The sequence below is a fragment of the Arachis hypogaea genome, chromosome 10 (assembly GCF_003086295.3).
Source record: "Arachis hypogaea cultivar Tifrunner chromosome 10, arahy.Tifrunner.gnm2.J5K5, whole genome shotgun sequence".
NCBI classification, from domain to species: Eukaryota; Viridiplantae; Streptophyta; class Magnoliopsida; order Fabales; family Fabaceae; genus Arachis; species Arachis hypogaea.
In genome coordinates this window covers 33,176,006-33,192,408 of record NC_092045.1, presented here as the reverse complement: position 1 = coordinate 33,192,408, position 16,403 = coordinate 33,176,006, and the positions used below count along the sequence as shown (strand labels likewise).

At 33.9% G+C, this 16,403-nt stretch overlaps 1 protein-coding gene and 1 long non-coding RNA gene across 5 annotated transcripts; one reads left to right on the top strand and one right to left on the bottom strand.

Moving 5' to 3' along the window:
* The first annotated feature begins 2,306 nt into the window (after window positions 1–2,306).
* LOC112718226 (uncharacterized) lies at window positions 2,307–3,311 on the top strand. Its single transcript, XR_003160701.2, has 4 exons — window positions 2,307–2,410; window positions 2,485–2,602; window positions 2,805–2,862; window positions 3,038–3,311. It is a non-coding gene; the product is annotated as an uncharacterized lncRNA (long non-coding RNA).
* Window positions 3,312–7,327: 4,016 nt separating this feature from the next.
* On the bottom strand, window positions 7,328–11,602 carry LOC112717499 (uncharacterized). Of its 4 annotated transcripts, XM_072204805.1 has the most exons (10): window positions 11,306–11,602; window positions 10,919–11,007; window positions 10,627–10,842; window positions 10,253–10,345; window positions 10,107–10,166; window positions 9,789–9,971; window positions 9,522–9,693; window positions 9,282–9,353; window positions 9,108–9,182; window positions 7,328–7,960 (listed from the first exon to the last, which is right to left on the bottom strand). In XM_072204805.1, exons 7-10 carry the CDS (start codon window positions 9,522–9,524, stop codon window positions 7,643–7,645), a joined length of 468 nt encoding a protein of 155 aa, XP_072060906.1. In that variant the 5' UTR covers window positions 9,525–9,693; window positions 9,789–9,971; window positions 10,107–10,166; window positions 10,253–10,345; window positions 10,627–10,842; window positions 10,919–11,007; window positions 11,306–11,602; the 3' UTR covers window positions 7,328–7,642. The 4 variants fall into 4 exon arrangements, with proteins under 4 accessions (XP_072060906.1, XP_072060909.1, XP_072060908.1 ...); XM_072204808.1 differs by lacking the exon at window positions 9,522–9,693 and having other exon boundaries at window positions 10,253–10,350; XM_072204807.1 differs by lacking the exon at window positions 9,522–9,693.
* Between the last annotated feature and the right edge of the window lie 4,801 nt (window positions 11,603–16,403).

Genomic DNA, 16,403 nt, shown 5'->3' with positions numbered 1-16,403 from the left:
AAATAATTGATTTAATAGAATGGTATCCTTTTAGAGAACAGCAAAATAAAAATTACATTATATAGTCAAATATATTTTAAATTTCAATTTACATCTTTCTAAAACTACTTAAAATAATTTCAATTTTTGCACATATATCTTTCACTTTAAATCCTTATAATAGTTACAACTTTTTATAATCAATAAGTGTACTTAGTTTTTAATAATTTTTAGATAGACAATACTTTTTTTTTATTTTTTTTCATATTGTGCGGTAGTAACGGGCATAATATCGAATGAGTAGTTCTTTTATTTTACAATCAAATCCAAATTTTATATCTTGAAATAATTTTATTTTTTATATTTTATTTTTACGAAGATTTTATTTTTTATTTTTGTAAAAATAAATCAAATAGATTTCATTTAAGAAGTATGTTAAGATAATCTATGATATACTAATCTTTTAACATATGATGTGGATGGGAATTAAGTACTAAAAGAGGGATTATAATATAAAAATGATTGTATGCTGCTAAGTACCAAGAAATTTTGTTTTTAACATGAAAGAATCATCCAAGAAATAATTTATTTAAGTTGTATAGAGTATTGAATTGTAGGAGATAATTTATTTCTTGAGTATGATGTAATGTTTTAAATACAAATTTAAATTTTATTATTTTTCTATTGCTAACCTTCAATTTGGATTTATAAACTTTTATTGTCTGTTTTCATTAGAAATAAAAGTATAGGAAAAAAGGAATTTAATTACTTTTATATTTTCAAATATATTATTCTTTATGTATAGTAGATATATTAGTGATTAAAATTTTTTTTATTTAGTATTTATTTATGATACGAATCATATTCAAAAATTGAAATTAAATTTTCTTTTTTTAATTTTGTAATTATTGAATAATTAATATATATATATATATATATATATATATATATATATATATATATATATATATATATATATATCATATTTTCAATTTTAAAGGCAATTTAGTTTAGCGCTGAAAGTTAGGTGTAGTAGTAGATTGGAGTGGTAAAATTAAAAATTAAGAGGGTCTTTATTATTATTTTCTAGAGATGAACGCGGATCGAATTGGATCGGATATGGCCAAAATCTCGATTCGATCTGCACTAAAATTATCAGATTGAATCGGATCTAATATCCGCATTTTTTTAGCTTGAATCTGACCGATTTGCACATTTACAGATCAAATCAGATATCGAATATATCCGCAAAACATAAAAATACTTTTTAAAATCTTATTTTATTTTAAAAAATCAATAAAATCTCTTTTTTTACTCTTTTAAACATGTTTACTTTTAAAATAATATTAAACATATTATTTTTAAATAATAAAAATAAAATAATGTGGCATATATGATAACTATTAGTTAAAATAAAACATAAAAATAATATTTACTTATTTATTTATTTATTTATTTTTGCAGATAAGTGGATATCGAGATACCTACATGAAATCTGCAATCCGATTCTATTACTATGCGGATCTGATCCGATAGTCTTGCGGATCGGATCCATATCCGTAATTTTTAGATCAGATTCGGATAAATACCGCAGATATGCGGATCAGATCCGATGTGAAAATAAAAAATAATACAAAAGCACAAACAAATATAAAGATATTTCATCAGATTTTTAGACCATTATACTATACATTCTATTATTTTAATTTTAGGATTTTATTTATCAATGTTTTTACAATTTAAACTTTGGAGTATTTATTTGTGATCTTAGGCTCTTAGTATAAATCATGATCACTTTTTGCAAATAATATCTATTTTAATAGTTTGCTTACTTTGTAAAGTATAATATTACCCTTAAAGCTAAGTTGAAGAGAATGTTAATTATTTAGAAAGTTTAGTTGATATATTTGAAGATCTAAAATTTTATATTGATGATAGTTATATTATTGTATTGTCTCTAAAATTTATACAAAATTAATGCTTATATATTCAATAATTACTATATTAAAAAAATTTATAGATGCTACAAATTTTAAAAAGTTATCTTTGAAAAGTATCTCTTACTTTTAAAAGTCACAAGTATAAACACATGAACTTTTGATTTATCAAACGCAAAACGAGGTTCTTATATTTTTCAAAAACAAAAGCATCTCTTCGAAAAGTTTTACCAAACTAAGCCAAAGTCCGTTCAAAATGATATCTTCAAAAATTTCACAAATACAAAATCAAATCATTAAAATAAGTATTATGTTGACTGCATTGCTCATGACAGCTCCTTTCGCCCTTGGTGATGTTGAAATTGAGATTATCGATAAACTGATTCCTGTTCCCTACGTTGATATGACTTTGAAACTGATGAGCGCTTTGGAGTCCATGTGGAGCACAATGGTAACTGGGATAGGTTCTTGGTCCACGGAGGTCAAAAGTACAAGTAAGTTTCTATTATTGAGTTGTAAAGATTTCAGAATTAAATTATTTTGACTCTAATTGGAAGTTTCCTACCAGGTCTCCTGGGAATGCTTTTGTTGAAGGAGATGCTTCTAGTGCCAGCTACTTCCTCGCAGGTGCAGCTGTTACCGGTGGGACTATCACAGTTGTAGGCTGCGGCACAAGTAGTTTACAGGTATGTGAATCCAATGAACTCTTATGACATGAATCCTTATCAGATTATATTTTTCAGTGGAGCCATTTTGCATTTCGCTTAAAAATGCTCTGAGCTTCTCTTAACTTGATCCTTCTCTTAACTATAATTTCCCTAGTGTTGTTGAATCTTACGAAGAGTTGTATTTGCTGAACCGTCTGAGGGTTTTTTGGCGTATGTGCAGAATCATCCTGCTGTTGTTGTGCCTAGGCTTCCTGCTGGTTTGAATTTGCTTAGCCCAGGTGAGTTCTTTCAAATGTTCTTTTTCATTCCGCACTCTGTGAAGAACCCTTTAATTATTTTATTTTTGTTCTAATCTCTGTTTGCTTTTGTTGTTCTTTCTATTTTTCTATGTTTTGATTCTTTGGCATAGATTGATTTACTCCAATTCTAATTCGGATTTTAATTCTATTTCAGTCAGGAGATGTCAAGATTAACTTTCAATGTGGAGCTTGATGCTGCTAATGCAACTTAGTTATCTATTAATATTTTAGATTATTCTATCTTTAAGTGCTAAGTGTAATTTGTGACATTCATGTAACATTGGGATGGTCATCTTATTTTTTTTGGTATTTTTTTATTAAGACAATAAGATATTGGCCAAAGATGTTGAAAAATAACATCCAATTTTATAGGTATCATGTAATGAATATTATGTTTATTTATGTGATTTTTGGCTTTCTTTTTTCAATTTACAGTGTTTGATGGAGTAAATTTAGAAAACAAATCTAAAGTATTCATTTTGCAATGGAAAAATCTAAAAAAATTCAATTTTATCTTACTGACGGATTTACAGACGGATTTTCTGTCTATAATCAGAATGGGATGATTTTTCAAAGTTCAAATTACAGACGGAAAATCTGTTGGAAAATCCGTCTGTAATTACAGACGAAAAATCAGTCGAAAAATTCGTCTGTAATTACAGACGGAAAATCTGTCTGTAATTACAGACGGAAAATCCGTCGGAAAGTTCGTCGCCTTTGGAAAATGGATAGAAAATTTACAGAGGGAAAATCTGTCGGTAACTGCTAAAAATCCGTCTGTAATTTTTCGACGGAAAAAAATCCGTCGGTAAATAATTTCCGACGGGGCTTTTACAGAGGGACAAAATCCGTCGGTAATTTCGTCGGTAACCAAAAATCCGTCTGTAATAAAGACTAAATCCGTCTGTAAATCTGTCTGTATTAATCCATTTTCTAGTTGTGTGTTACATTATCATATGTTCAAATTCTTTATGTGATAACAAATGGATCTAGACAAGAGATTGTTAATGCATCAATTGATTTCTTTTATCTATGGTATGAATATAAGTTACTAATTTTAATTCAGAATATGAGATTAAGGTCTTTAATAGAAGATTAAAGCGTGATAGAACAAAAAAATGTATATAAAGGATCCTTAATTTGGAAAATAGAAAGCTTGCACATTTAAAAAATGAATACAATGTAGTACTTATACTATCTGACCTTTCAATTACAAATTTTGATGACTCAATTCATATAATTGTTGAATTAAGCATGTTTAATCAATACATGATTTAAAATTATTAGTTACATCATTGTGATCATATTTCTAAACTCAATAAATATATACGAAAAACATATTATTATCTAATTTTTATGTATTCTTTTTATATTTTTGTTATTAATTTTACAAACTCAATCACCCACCCGTGCGTATGCGCGGGCCTCTTGCTAGTTTATACACTAATATGTGCCTATTATTATTGCACTCACTTCTTTTATATATATATATATATATATATTAAGAAGATTATCACATATTTTATTATATAAAGGTAAAAAAATTTTGTTCTAAAAAATATAAAATAGATAAATACAAAAAAATATAAATATTTTTTATTAGGATCAATTATTATTTAAAAAAAATTATAATATTAAAAAATTATATTAAATAATATTTTAAATTACAACATAAAATATAAAATATTTAAAATTTATTTTATATTAATTGACAAATAATTAGATTATTATATTTAAAATTTATTCATTAATTATTTTGTTAAATGTATTATTATATAATATAATTTTTTATCAGAATATTTATAAAAATAAAATTTAGTTAAAAAATATATATAATACATAGAAATATTATTTTTTTATTTTTTCAAATTTTTGTTATGATATTACACGTTTATTGTTTCTATGTTTATTGTGATATATAATACATAAAAATATTACGCGTTTAATATTTCTAAAATTAATTTTATCAAAATATTTTTTAAAATTATATATAATATATGAAAATATTACACGTTTTTTCAAATATTATATAATAATTAATTTTGTTAACATAATACTATATATACTATTTTGAATAAAATATATGTTTACAAATATTTAAATAAAAATTATGTTATATAATAATAATAATATATTTCTAATAAAGTTAACTATTAATAAGTATATTTTAATGAATAATCTAATTATTTTTAATAATATAAAGTAATTTAATTACTTTCAAGTAATATGAAATAATATAATTTTTTATATTATGTAATTAAAAATAGTACTGTATAATAATTAATTTTAATAAATAAAAAATATTTTTGTATCTATTTATATATTTTATATTTATTTTAAAGTAAAAAATTTTACTTATCAATTTTAAAATATTCTGTATTAAAATATATTTATGTATGTTGTAACACCTAATTTTTTACAATACCATCAACTATATCAAAATTCAGTTTCATCATATTCAAATATACTCACATTCAGTAACAATTTACAGCTTCATCAATTCTCATTAATTAGTTTTACAAAGCATTTATAAACTACTTGTAAATATTCAGTAGGTTATTTGGCATTCTTAAGTTAAAAACTCTTAATTTTAAAATAAACCTGCCACCTTGATTTGTTAAACCCGTAGGAATTAACCGCAATAATCTCCTTTTTTTATCCTTAATTTTCAATAGCGGCAGCAACCCTCAATGTAGCCAGAGCAGCGGTAGTAACCTCAACTCCTTCATGGCAACAACAACAGCGACAACCGCGTCAATTATGAGTGTCCCGGAGATAAATTAACAATGACTAGAGCAAAACACATGCTACTGTAATTAGGGCAGGGATATAGCAGAAGTATAAATTGATAACAGAGCAAAGAAGAAAGTTACAGGTTTCAGAAATTGGAAAAACTGAAATTAGAGCAAGGAGGATGTTCGTCAAATCGAGAAATAATGACAGCAGCTGAACGATGACAAAATGGTGACTCCACGGTGGCGTGCAACTCGCCGGCGATTGTTGCAGTGGCGGAGGTCCCCCTTCTCCTCTCCCGTCATGTCACTCCTTCTCTTTCTCCCCTGTTTGTAAAACTCGGTTAATTAACTGCTAATTAACCCATAAATGAGAATTTATTCTAGAAAGCCCAAAATGTGATTTTTGTGGCTAAATATGATAGAGGAGACTGAGACGAGAATTTCGGTACCAATTTTATAGAAATCGGACCAAGATTGGACCGAACGGGCCAAACCGGCCCAACCGGACCCAAAGTGGGCCCTTGGCCCAACATAACTAAACCAAAACCCTAGTTCTCAGCACTCTCTCTCCTCACAACACTCAAACTCACGCTGAAAATTGAAGAGAGGGGAGGAAGAACACTCTCTCAAGTTCTTTCTCTCACTTGATCTTCAAATCACCATAACTTTTGATCTAGAGCTCCGATTGCCGCTCCGTTTGTGGTCACGCGTTCACCGTGGAGAGCTCTACAAAACCCATACAATAAATCTTGAGGTAAGCCACGTGTTTCTGTTCGAAATTCCAGCCCTTATTTTCGAGTTTCATGGGTAAAATGTTGAGATTTTGGGTTCTTTGATGTTATAGGACCCAACTCTCTTGAAGGAGAAGGTTAATCTTGTCTCCTTGGACCTTGAATGTGGTAAGATTCTCAACCCTAGTGTAATTTTGTTGTTCTATGATGTTTGGGTATTGAGATGTTGTGTATGGGTATGATGATTGTGGCTTAGGTTGTGTATATGTGAATATTGGAGCTTGATTGGTGATTTTGAAAAGCTTGGAAAGGATTTGGTGGTGAAAAATCTGTTCTTGGAGGTGTTGAGGCCTTGAGAGCTTGTGGATAAGTGATTTGGAAGTGCTCCGGTTGAGCTTGGGAAATCGGCTAACACAACTAGAAAATGGATTAATACAGACAGATTTACAGACGGATTTAGTCTTTATTACAGACAGATTTTTGGTTACCGACGAAATTATCGACGGATTTTGTCCCTCTGTAAAAGCCCCGTCGGAAATTATTTACCGACGGATTTTTTTTCCGTCGGAAAATTACAGACGGATTTTTAGCAATTACCGACGGATTTTCCCTCTGTAAATTTTCTATCCATTTCCCAAAGGCGACGAACTTTCCGACGGATTTTCCGTCTGTAATTACAGACGAATTTTTTGACGGATTTTCCGTCGTAATTACAGACGGATTTTCAGACGGATTTGCCGTCTGTAATTACAGACGGATTTTTCGACGGATTTTCCGTCTGTAATTACAGACGGATTTTCCAACAGATTTTCCGTCTGTAATTTGAACTTTGGAAAATCATCTCACGTTCTGATTACAGACAGAAAATCTGTCTGTAAATCCGTCAGTAAGATAAAATATAATTTTTTTTAGATTTTTCCATTGCAAAATGAATACTTTATATTTGTTTTCTAAATTTACTCCATCAAACACTGTAAATTGAAAAAAGAAAGCCAAAAATCACATAAATAAACATAATATTCATTACATGATACCTATAAAATTGGATGTTATTTTTCAACATCATTGACCAATATCTCATTGTTTTAATAAAAAAATACCCAAAACCCCTAATTGTCTTCCCTTCTTCAAACTGTATGCTACGTTCTTCTATTCTTCGAATTTCCTTCTCTTCTTCGAATAGGCACTCGATCATCAAAAGATGCATTAAGCAATTCTCTACGTTGTTGAGTTTCATTTCTATTAATCAAACTTCCAGGGTGGCTTGGATGAGGATTAAGCTCATCTTCACTGTTAAATATGGTGAGACTTCCAGAAGAAACAGGACAAGGCCTTGATGAACCAAAGACTGGTGGTTCTGCCAAGTCTGAAGCTTATGTTACCAGGAATGAAGCTAAAGCGAGAAAGGAATCTACTTGAAGGATTCAAAGACTGAGTTGAAGAAGCATGATTAGAGCTGCTACCGGTTCTGGATGCTGTGTGATCCCACTCGTCAAGGTCGATGTTAGGAGGCATTTCATCATCATACTTGGCTTTTCTAAATGATTTTGATTTCACTTCATCCGAAACTATTTCAACTCCACTTCCATTTACTTTGTTCTGATCACAAACCTGAAGCATGAGTGGTAAAATGCAAACAACAATTAGTACCACAGCCCTCTCACCAATCAACCAATCCTATAACTGATACATAATGGTTATACAGGAACAACGAAGTCTGTGAAATTTGTTCCATTTAATACCAAATCATTAAGGTTTTTAATTTTAAGCCTAATATGATATTGAAGCTGGCAACAGAACACACAGGGAAATCAATGTATTATACTTGCTCCCTTGTATAAAAAATGTTGCTTTTTTTCCTTTCTTTTTTTAAATTCACCAATTATGTATCATCTGATTGACTTGTTACATGACTTTCAGCTGTACTAATTAAAAGGCAATAAATACCCACAAAAACTGTTAGTGTCATTGATGAACTCAAACAAACAAGGAAAATTTAGGTAGGCACAATCTACACTCTACACATGCCACTTTTTATCATAAAGGATAAACAGTGCAATAAATTCATACTAGTAAGCAACCAAGTATAGTGGGAAGAAGTAGTAAAATTGACTTTTCTTGTTTCAAATCAAATAAGAGCATGGAGCACCGTTTAAATTTTGACTAAAAAAAGTCTAATTTTTTAAGAGCAATGACCAGAATTTAACCAAGTAACAATTAACATAGTCACCATTTCCTCATGCATGTAGTATAACTCAAATAAATTAAATTATCCGAATGAAAAATCTTGAAAATGACCATATGTTGCAACCTGATGAATTCAGTGATTAGAACTAAGAGAAAAGAAGGCTAAAAAGATAATTCTTAACAATTGTGATCCCAGAAACAACCTCTATTTTAATTAACAAAACTAAAAGTATTATATAAATTTTGCAGTAATTAACAAAGTGGTGGGACCATCTTTCTCCAAGTTACTTCCAATTAGTAGCTTTTGCACAATAGCATCTGCCTAATAAGAATATCAAAACATAAGAATACTAAATGCATTTTGGAAAAATCATACCATTCTTTTAGTTTATGTGCTTATTTAATGAAATTACTGAGAAAATAAGGGTGAGTCAATTTGGGTGTATCTAAAATAAGACATAAGACACTCTACTTGGACTGTAATTTTTATCTCAGCAACCAAGGTGGAAGTCATTGCATTTGGAGGAGTTGTAATAATAATAATAGTAATAATTGAACCAAACATTCATACCTTCGCCTCAGCCAATGCCATAACCAAATCTTCTGGCTTTTCCTTCCAGTTACTTTTCTCATCAATATCCGCAGTCTAAATTTGAAGCCAAAATAAATATGCTCAGCCTTCTGTTATGGTAACCAATTAGGAATTAAAAATTTACAAAGCCACAATACACGCTAGTACATATACCATTATTGTAAACTCGTATCCCATCTCAGCAAGAATCTGTCTTCGAGCCTTGGAAGAAGAACCCAAAATAATCTGTTGAAGATAACTAACATCAACCAATTTTACTTTTACTAATACTTCTTAACATGTTTGTAAAAAAGGTTACCAGATTATAATCCGAGAAAATTATTATTTAAAAGATAATCAGAACATAAAATTTCATAGTAAATCTTGGCATCAAGAAAAGAAGCTAAACGTCACCATAATTTTTCAGCTGAGACCATTGACATCAAGTTGAAAAGAATAAAACAGAAGAAGCTAATAAATGCTTTCCACATTTGGATAAGAAACATCAAATTCAGAGAACAAAGGTTGAATCTTTGACAAGAATTAGTTCCAAATTGTCTAAGGTCCAAGCACCAGGAACTGAAGGCTAGCAAAAATTGACAGCCCAAGTTCAGAAAAACACAAATCGAAGTAAAAAGATAAGAAATTTGGTGAGAAAAAAGGAAATGGGGGTGAACCAACCTGTTGAGGTGAAGCAGGTGCAAGAAAGCAGGAAGAAGAACACAAAGCAAGTGAGAACAGCTTTGTGGTGTGACATCAAAGAGAAGAAGAAGCCCATCATGTTTGTTAGTTGCAAAAATGGAATGTGGTGTCTATTTAAATTTCAATAAGATGATAATCCCGGAAAGATGAATCTCCATATGCCTAAGACAGAGAAGAACAAACTAAGATATTTCATCAACTATCATAAGCATGTGCCTGTTAAGTTTCTAACTTTTCCAAACACATTTATGAGCACTCAATAATAACAAGAGTGGCCAAATAAATATAATTAATTACCATATTAGCATCTGGAAGTTCTCTAACAGCATCATCAACATTTTCAGCAGTTTGTTTTACCTGATTAACACATACATACCAACAATTATCCAATATAAAATAAAGAGAATTGCAAGAATTAGTTAATGATTAGAAATTAAACAGACCAATAATTGTCCCTCTTTGGCAGTATCATCTGCAATGCAGTTGTGAAGAGGCTCCAATTGTTGGCTACCATCAAGTTGAACACCAATAAAATACTGTACTTCTCGAGACACAAATTAAACATGTGATGAATTGAAGTATTGTTGATATAATTTTTAAGGGTTAATTGCAATAGCTTCTAACATACAAAAGAGTGCAGGTAACATTTTATAATATATAAGATAAGAGGTTTGTAGCAGGGAGGTAAATTGTTTTACATCTGTTATCTCGTATCTGTGTAAGCAAAGAATAATGGCCACGGTTTAAAACAGGAAGAAAGAGGTTGCTTTTAGTGATTAGATGCTTTAAACTCGGCATTAAACTTTCCTTGTTTTACCTGAGTATTTTGACCCGCTAGACCAACTTGATCTCGTCTAACAGATCCATCGCCAGTTCTAGCAGATCCTGAGTATTCCTTCTGTATCAATCGAATCGAATCGATATAACAGATGCAGTCAAGTCACCAAGAGAACCCCACTGCTCAGCCACCCTTTTATATATTATATTGGAAGTCTGAACCCTCTCCAACATACATATTATGCACTGTCATGCTCTGCAACATTCACAATCTCAATTACTATCAACATAATCTCATAATTAGCATATAATTAGAGACATGAAACCCTAACCTTGAGTAGAGGCGTTACAGATCCATCGTTAAGAGTGAAGATATCAGAAATTTAGAAGCATAGTGTCAACAAGATCTTGAGCTGTAACACTGAATAACAAGCAAATGATTATCAAACAATGAAAGTTGTAAATAATTATCAAACAAATAGCTCAAATTGAATTACAAATTACTTGAACAAAGCATAATAGAACAGATTCAACATTCATCCAAGCAAATTATTCAAACGAAAGCTTCGATTGCAGAAAAAATTCATCAAAATCAGAGTAAATCCGCAGATTCAAACGAAGCACAAAAGTAAAGTATGATAAACCTAAAACTGGCACAGAAAAATTGAGCCCTAAGGTTTATCACAAAGAACAGAATCACAAAATCAGGATTTATATACCTGAAATTTGAGATGGTTACAAGAAGAACTGAGAGAGCAAGTTGAGATTAGATGGAAGAGGCGCCAGAGGGAGCAGATGCGATGAGAGCGTCGGCAGAGAGAGCTCTGCGACGAGAGCGGCGGCGGGGGGATCTTGTAGGACGCAAGGGATAACAGAGAGATTGTGCGATGCAAGCAGCGGCGGCAGCGGCAACGGCCACGGCGGAAGAAGCAGAAGTAGCAGCCACGGAGAGAAAAGTAACTCGTGCCAGGGAGAGAGGAAGAAGCTCGTGTTGGAGCTCGAAACACAGTTTGAATGGGGGAGAGAGAAGAGGGTATAGGTTAGTCTAAATTAAAAATTTTCAGACAGAAAATTTTAAATTACAGACGGATTTTCCGTCTGTAATTAAGTAAATAAAATGCGCATTTCATTTACTTAATTATAGACGGAAAATCCGTCTGTAACTATTCTACGGAAAAAAAATTAATTTTTCCGACGGAATTATAGACGGATTCTCTTTTCCGTCTGTAATTTATGCTAATCTATTTTTTTTGTTTTTCGACAAAAAAATCCCTCTGAAATTCTGTCTGTATTTCAGTGGGATAAAATCCGTCGGAAATATCCGTCTATAATAACTAGTTTTCTAGTAGTGTAAGGTATGGTTTCGGTTTCCCGTATCTAATATGTAATGTGGTAGGAAATACTTAGGCTAGAGGCCCTAAGATAGGAATTGAATGGTTGATATTGTTGAATGATTGAGATATATGATGTGGCCATATATGTGATGATGATTAATGATGCCTTGATGGTATGATGTATGAGAAATATGCATGTTGTGATATATGCTTGATGATTGGTTATGGTTGAATTGTGGGTTGAACCATGTTGATGGTGAGTATGATATTGATTGTGTACAATGATGATTTATTGGAATTGGTGTTGTTGAGAATTGGCATGAGGAAGAGTATATGATATGTCAATATGTTTAATTTGAGCCCCTTGGGTGAAGTGGGTTAAAATGATGAGATAGCGATTTTGTAAATTGTAGTAATGTGTCAATGTGTGAGTTGAGGAGGCTTGATGTTGAAGTTGATATATTTTGATTGATTTCAAAGAAAAGGGATGAAAATGGCATGTTTTGATTGATTTTGAGAAGAGTTGGAAATGGCTTGTTTGAAAATGGCACTTTGTGATTTTTATGAAAAATATGGTTTTTGGGCATACTTTGATGGGACATAACTTGGACTACGGATCTCTGTTTTGTGCCAAATCTGTTTAGAAATGAAATTGGATCGGGATGTCCATGCCGTTCGAAGAACGGGTGAAAAACGATTTAAAATGAGAAAGTTATGTCCGTTGGAAGATTGGGGTTTAAATTGGTGAATTTTGCAGCTTTTAACTTAGAAAATATTTAGCAGAATGACCCCTTGTGTGTGGGCGCACTTGGCGCGTGCGCGCTGTTCTTCCCGAAAATGCCATCCACGCGTGCGCGTGATGTGCGCAGGCGCGCCGATGGTGCTGCACCCAATGCCCAGCCATTTTCCAGAGAGTTATGCCAGAACTGTGCTAGTATTGTGCCTGGGGCACGAAAACACCCACGCGTACGCGTGGTTGACGCGTGCGCGTCGATTGGCAAATGTTTAATCCACGCGTTAGCGTGCACGACGCTTGCGCGTCGATGAAGTTTTTGAGGCCATCCACGCGTGCGCGTGGAGTGCGCGTACGCGTGGACCTGTTTTCATCCCAAAGTTGATTTTTGAGTTTTAAAAGCCAAATTGCATACTTCTAAGCCTCCGATCTCCCCACTTATATCTTAAATCATTATGATATGCCTAGCTATGAGAGAAAGAGCTAGTGGATGTGGTAACTTGCGAGTGAAGCAAGGGAAAATGAATAATCAATGAGGATCATTGGTGATTATGTGAGATGTGGAGGATGGTGGTGGAAGTTCTTGTTATGCCATTGGCCGAAGGGCCGTAATTGTTTATGAATTGGCTGGTTCTGGATTGAACCGTGAGCCAGAATAGCTGTGTATGCTATGAATATTGGCTGGTTATGGATTTAACCGTGAGCCGGAATGGCTGTGTATGATATGAATATTGGCTGGTTCTGGACTGAACCGTGAGCCAGATGGCTGATATGGATGTTGATCCATGGATGAGAATTCATGCATGTTTATGCTGAATTATTGATAATTGTGATTTGCACTTCCACTATCTGAGATACGAGTTTCCCTGGGTAGTAGCAGTGGCTAGCCACCACGTGCTCCAGGTTGAGACTTGATACTCTGTTGACCCTATGTCATAAGTGTGGCCGGGCACTGTGAAAGACCCGGATGAGCTCGCCCCCGTAAATATTCACCAGTGAAGGTGATGGATATTGATCATGATTATGATCAAGTTTATGATGAGTATAACTCGAGTTGGGGATGCGTGACAGAGGGACAGTCCAATGGTTAACTACCAGGACTTGTCGGGTTGGCTCTATAACCGACAAGATGATATCATCAGCCACTAGGGATAGGCATTCATCATATGCATACTATATGAATTGTTTGGGATTGCCTATTTGACTGCATATTACTTGCTAATTGCCTAAATGCCTTACTTGTTCCTAATTGTATATTTCTTACTTGATATAACTGTGTTTGCTACATTATACTCCTGCTGGTGGTTGAGAGGTTTGAAGGAATTGGAAAGGGAAGTATTAGTTAGACTGAAGTATCTTTAGTCAGATGCCCTTTTTGGGTTTAGCTTGTTTATAAGCTTTGATATTATCTGGAGGAAGTTCTAGGATTGCCTTCGGCTTTCCTCTATTATTATGTATTATATATGTGGAAGCTGTTACCATGCTGGGGACCTCTGGTTCTCACCCATGCGGATTTTGTGGTTTTCAGATGCAGGACGTGAGGTTTCCCGCTGAGGCATGCTGGAGACTTCTAGAATTGCGAAGATCCTTTGTTCTCGGGGCTATGTCTTGGTTTATATATTTTGCTTAGATACTTTTATCTCCATTAAATAATACAAACTGTGATGACTCCTCTTATGGGAGATTTTGGAGAATAGGTTTTATGTATTTGTGTCCCTTTGGGTTTCCTTTGGGGTTTTCCTTATTTTTATCATATGTATATATTGCTATGCTCAGACCGGTTATCTTCGCAGCCGGATTTTGAGTCTTGATATTCCTGTTTTTGACACTCCTTTGTATATATATAATCACGCATTGGTTATCCTTGTTCGTTACGTTATCGATCGGAGTGTTGCGCTTTCGAGTTGCGATTTTTGTTTACCCCTTTTTCTACAAAGGCTCCTAGTTATAATCAATCATTCATACTACTATACGTACTAAATTTTTATTTTAGAGGTCGTAATACCTTGCCATCTCTAAATTATGACTTAAGCATAAGACTCTGTATGGTAGGGTGTTACATTATGGTATCAGAGCAGTTCGTTCCTGTAGAGCCTGAGGAATGGATTGACTATGCTTCTGTGCATTCTCTGTGTGTGTGTTATGTGCTATTAGTATGTCTGCTTGATATAATTGGCATAAACGTTCATGAGCATGCATTTGGGACTTTGAAGCACTAGACTTCCGATATTGAGACAGATCAACTTAATATCGATTGTTTGGTGTGTATAGGAACCAGATGGCGCCTCGTGGACGCGGTAGAGGTAGTGCGAGAGGTCGTACGAATGCTCGTGCACCGGAGAATAACCCTAATGACCCGGTGAACTTTATGTCTGCGTTGGAGAACATGGCTGCTGCTATGCAAGCCACTGCTGAGGCTCTTGGTCAACAGATGAACAACCATGGTAATGATGGAGGTAGAGTTCAGGGCCCGATGATACTGGCAACCTTTTTGAAGGTCAATCCACCTATGTTCAAGGGAACTACTAGCCCGACTGAGGCTGATACATGGTTTCAGGCTATAGAGCGAGCGCTGCAAGCGCAAGTGGTGCTTGAAGGACAGCGTGTTGAATTTGCTACCTATATGCTTGTCGGTGAAGCGACGCATTGGTGGTAAGGTATCCGACGTCTTCTGCAGCAGGGTGATGACTATATCACTTGGAATGTTTTCCAAGAAGAGTTCTATAAGAAGTACTTTCTGACGTCTGCTAGGACGGCCAAGGAACTTGAATTGTTACAGCTGAAGCAGGGTACTATGTCCATATCAGAGTATACTGACAAGTTTGAGGAGCTGTTCAGGTTCTCTCGTATGTGCCAAGGGACTCCGGTGGAATATGAAGAATGGAAGTGTGTTAAATATGAAGGAGGACTCCGGAGCGATATTTTCAGTTCAGTGGGACCAATGGAGATTAGGACTTTCTCTGAGTTGGTAAACAAGTGTAGGGTTGCTGAAGAGTGTGTGAAGAGGGCAACCGCTGAGAAAGGGAGTCAAAAAGGATCATTCTCACAGAACCGAGGGAAGAGCTTTGCACCTAGAGGTCCGTCTTTCAAGAGGGGAAGCTCTTTTAGGAGGCCCAACAACAACAACAACTCCCAAGGGAAGAAGTTTGGGAAGCAGCCTCAGAATGATCAAGCTTGTACTAGGTGTGGAAGTCACCATCCGGGAGCACCATGTAAGGCCGGATGGGGTTTGTGCTACACTTGTGGAAAGGCGGGGCATAAAGCCGCAAATTGTCCGGAGAAGCAGAAACAAGGTGCTGGAAAAGCACAACAGACTGGTCGGGTGTTCACCACTTCAGCTGTAGGAGCTGAGGGATCTGAGACACTTATTCGAGGTAACTGTGAAATGGCTGGACAAACTTTAAATGCTTTATTAGATTCGGGGGCATCACATTCATTCATTGCATTTGAGAAAGCCCATGAGTTAGGACTGAAGATTGTAACTTTAGGTTATGATCTAAGAGTGTACAATGCTACCCATGAAGCCATGGTAACTAGGCTAGGATGCCCGGAAGTTTCCTTTAGGTTCAAGCAGCGTGATTTTGTTCATAATTTAGTCTGCTTACCGATGATTGGTCTTGATCTTATCTTGGGATTGGACTGGTTATCTAAGAACCATGTTCTGCTAGATTTTTCTACAAAGTCGGTGTACTTTATGCCGGAAGATACTGAAGGGCCGGTCATGGTGAATAATTATTACTTGAATTCGAT

What these genes read in the sequence shown, in the direction of transcription:
- LOC112717499 (XM_072204805.1), bottom strand. An exon ending in GATACGAGTTTACAATAATG is followed by an intron (nt 9,183 to 9,281) that starts GTATATGTACTA and finishes CTTCAAATTTAG; the next exon opens with ACTGCGGATATTGATGAGAA. An exon ending in TGGCATTGGCTGAGGCGAAG is followed by an intron (nt 7,961 to 9,107) that starts GTATGAATGTTT and finishes CTCATGCTTCAG; the next exon opens with GTTTGTGATCAGAACAAAGT.